Here is a 1,644-nt window from a genome sequence, read left to right as displayed (position 1 = left end):
GGGTGCACGATGGCGGCGTAGCGGTCCACGTTGATGAGCGTCAGGAAGATGCAGCTGCCGTACATGTTCATCTGGAAGATGGCCCCCGCCGTCTGGCACAGGAGGTCCGGGAAGGGCCAGTGGTGCAGTGCGTAGTAGGAGATGCGCACGGGCAGCGACAGGGTGAAGAGCAGGTCGCTGGCCGCCAGGTTGCACATGTACACGCTCACCACCGAGTGCACGCGCAGAGCGCGCAGGAAGACCCAGAGGGCCAGCGCGTTGAGGGGTAGCCCGGCCGCCAGCACCAGGCTGTAGACCACCATGTGCAGGCGGTGGGTGGGCCGGTAGTCGGGGCACGGGAGAACAGAGCTGTTGGTAGAAGAGGTGTTGGCTGAGGAGTTGGCCAACATGGTGCCAGACTGGGAGGGGGAGCTAGGCTGGCGGCATCATGGGGCACACCAGGGTCTGAGCACGGCGTTCACCTCCAGGATGGGGGACCCGGAGGCTGTACAGAGACAGTCCGAAGCAAGCAGAGGCAGGGCATGGGAATGTGGGCTATGGCTGCAGGAAGAGAGGTTGCCAAGGATTGGGTGCTTTCAGTCACAGCTTCGTCAGCAGTGGAGACCTGAAATAGGAAGGCAAGCCAAAAGTCAGAGTTATGCAGGGACAGGGCCACAGGCACAAATGTTTACTAGCTGGACTGGCCGGCCTCTGAGTTTTTTCTCAACCTTAGGGTTTTCCCCACCATCCATCGGGCCAGAATAGCTTCCTAGAGCAGGACTGTACAGCACGCTGTTAAATGCCCAGGTTCTGGAGTCAGGGACCCCACACTGCCTGGATTTAAATCCTGGCCTTGCCAATTTGTTTAGCTGTCTGACCTCAGGAAAGTTAATCTCTCTGAACCTCTTTTGTCTTACATGGGGGAAAAAGAGAGAGAGAGGAATTTTTTTTTTCCTTTTTTACTGACCGGTAACGGGATCGCAACCGTCGGTGTTGTGCCCACACCGTGCTCAGCCAGTGAGCAGCCAGTGAGCGGGAACCGGTCTCCACATGGGATCTGAACCCTCGGCAGGAGGGCCGCCGCACTCCCAAGCGGCGCACTCTCCAGTGCGCCACCAGGCGGGCCCAAGAGAGAGAGAGAGGAATTTAATAGTAGTGCTTACTTCATGAGGTTGTTAGGAGATTAAATACGGTGATGTGCTCATATGTCAAATGCTTAGATGGCTGTTATTATCTCACAATGTCAATCCTTCCCTCTCTCCATCCTCTCTCCTCCTGTCCTTCTTCTCTTCTTCCCTCCCTTCCGAATCTTTTCCTTCCTTCCTTCAACCCACAAATGCTTACTGATCAAGCCTTTAGAAGGTTTCAGGCATGTTCACAGCAGTGAACAAAACAAAGGCCTTGCCGCTGCCTACTTTACGTTCCATTTGAGGGAGACAGATAATAGAGAAGTGTAAGTAAACAGGTAGTGTGTCAGGTGGCAAGAAGTACTATGGAGCACCTCCCCTGGAGAGGTGTCAGGCTGGCTTCCCATTGTCTAAAGAACAAGGTTCAAACTCCTGAGAACACTACAAAATCCCAGGCTCACTCATCGCATCCGCCATTTCTCCTGTGTGGGCTGGGTCTAGCTCGGTTGACCTCTTGGCTGGCTGGTTAGCTCAGTTG

At 55.0% G+C, this 1,644-nt stretch overlaps 1 protein-coding gene across 1 annotated transcript in view; it reads right to left on the bottom strand.

Annotated features, from left to right (window-relative positions):
- LPAR5 (lysophosphatidic acid receptor 5) overlaps positions 1 to 1,644 on the bottom strand; it is a 14,609-nt gene that overhangs the window by 4,519 nt on the left and 8,446 nt on the right. The window contains exon 2 of the mRNA XM_008584850.1: positions 7 to 604. Within this exon, the coding sequence (XP_008583072.1) occupies positions 7 to 389 (383 nt within the window). The 5' untranslated portion in view covers positions 390 to 604. The remainder of the gene's footprint in view (positions 1 to 6; positions 605 to 1,644) is intronic.

This window comes from Galeopterus variegatus, unplaced genomic scaffold (genome assembly GCF_000696425.1).
Source record: "Galeopterus variegatus unplaced genomic scaffold, G_variegatus-3.0.2 Scaffold3382, whole genome shotgun sequence".
In the NCBI taxonomy this organism is placed as follows: Eukaryota; Metazoa; Chordata; class Mammalia; order Dermoptera; family Cynocephalidae; genus Galeopterus; species Galeopterus variegatus.
The sequence above is the reverse complement of the archived record's forward strand: the minus strand, read 5'-3'. Positions and strand labels throughout refer to the sequence as shown.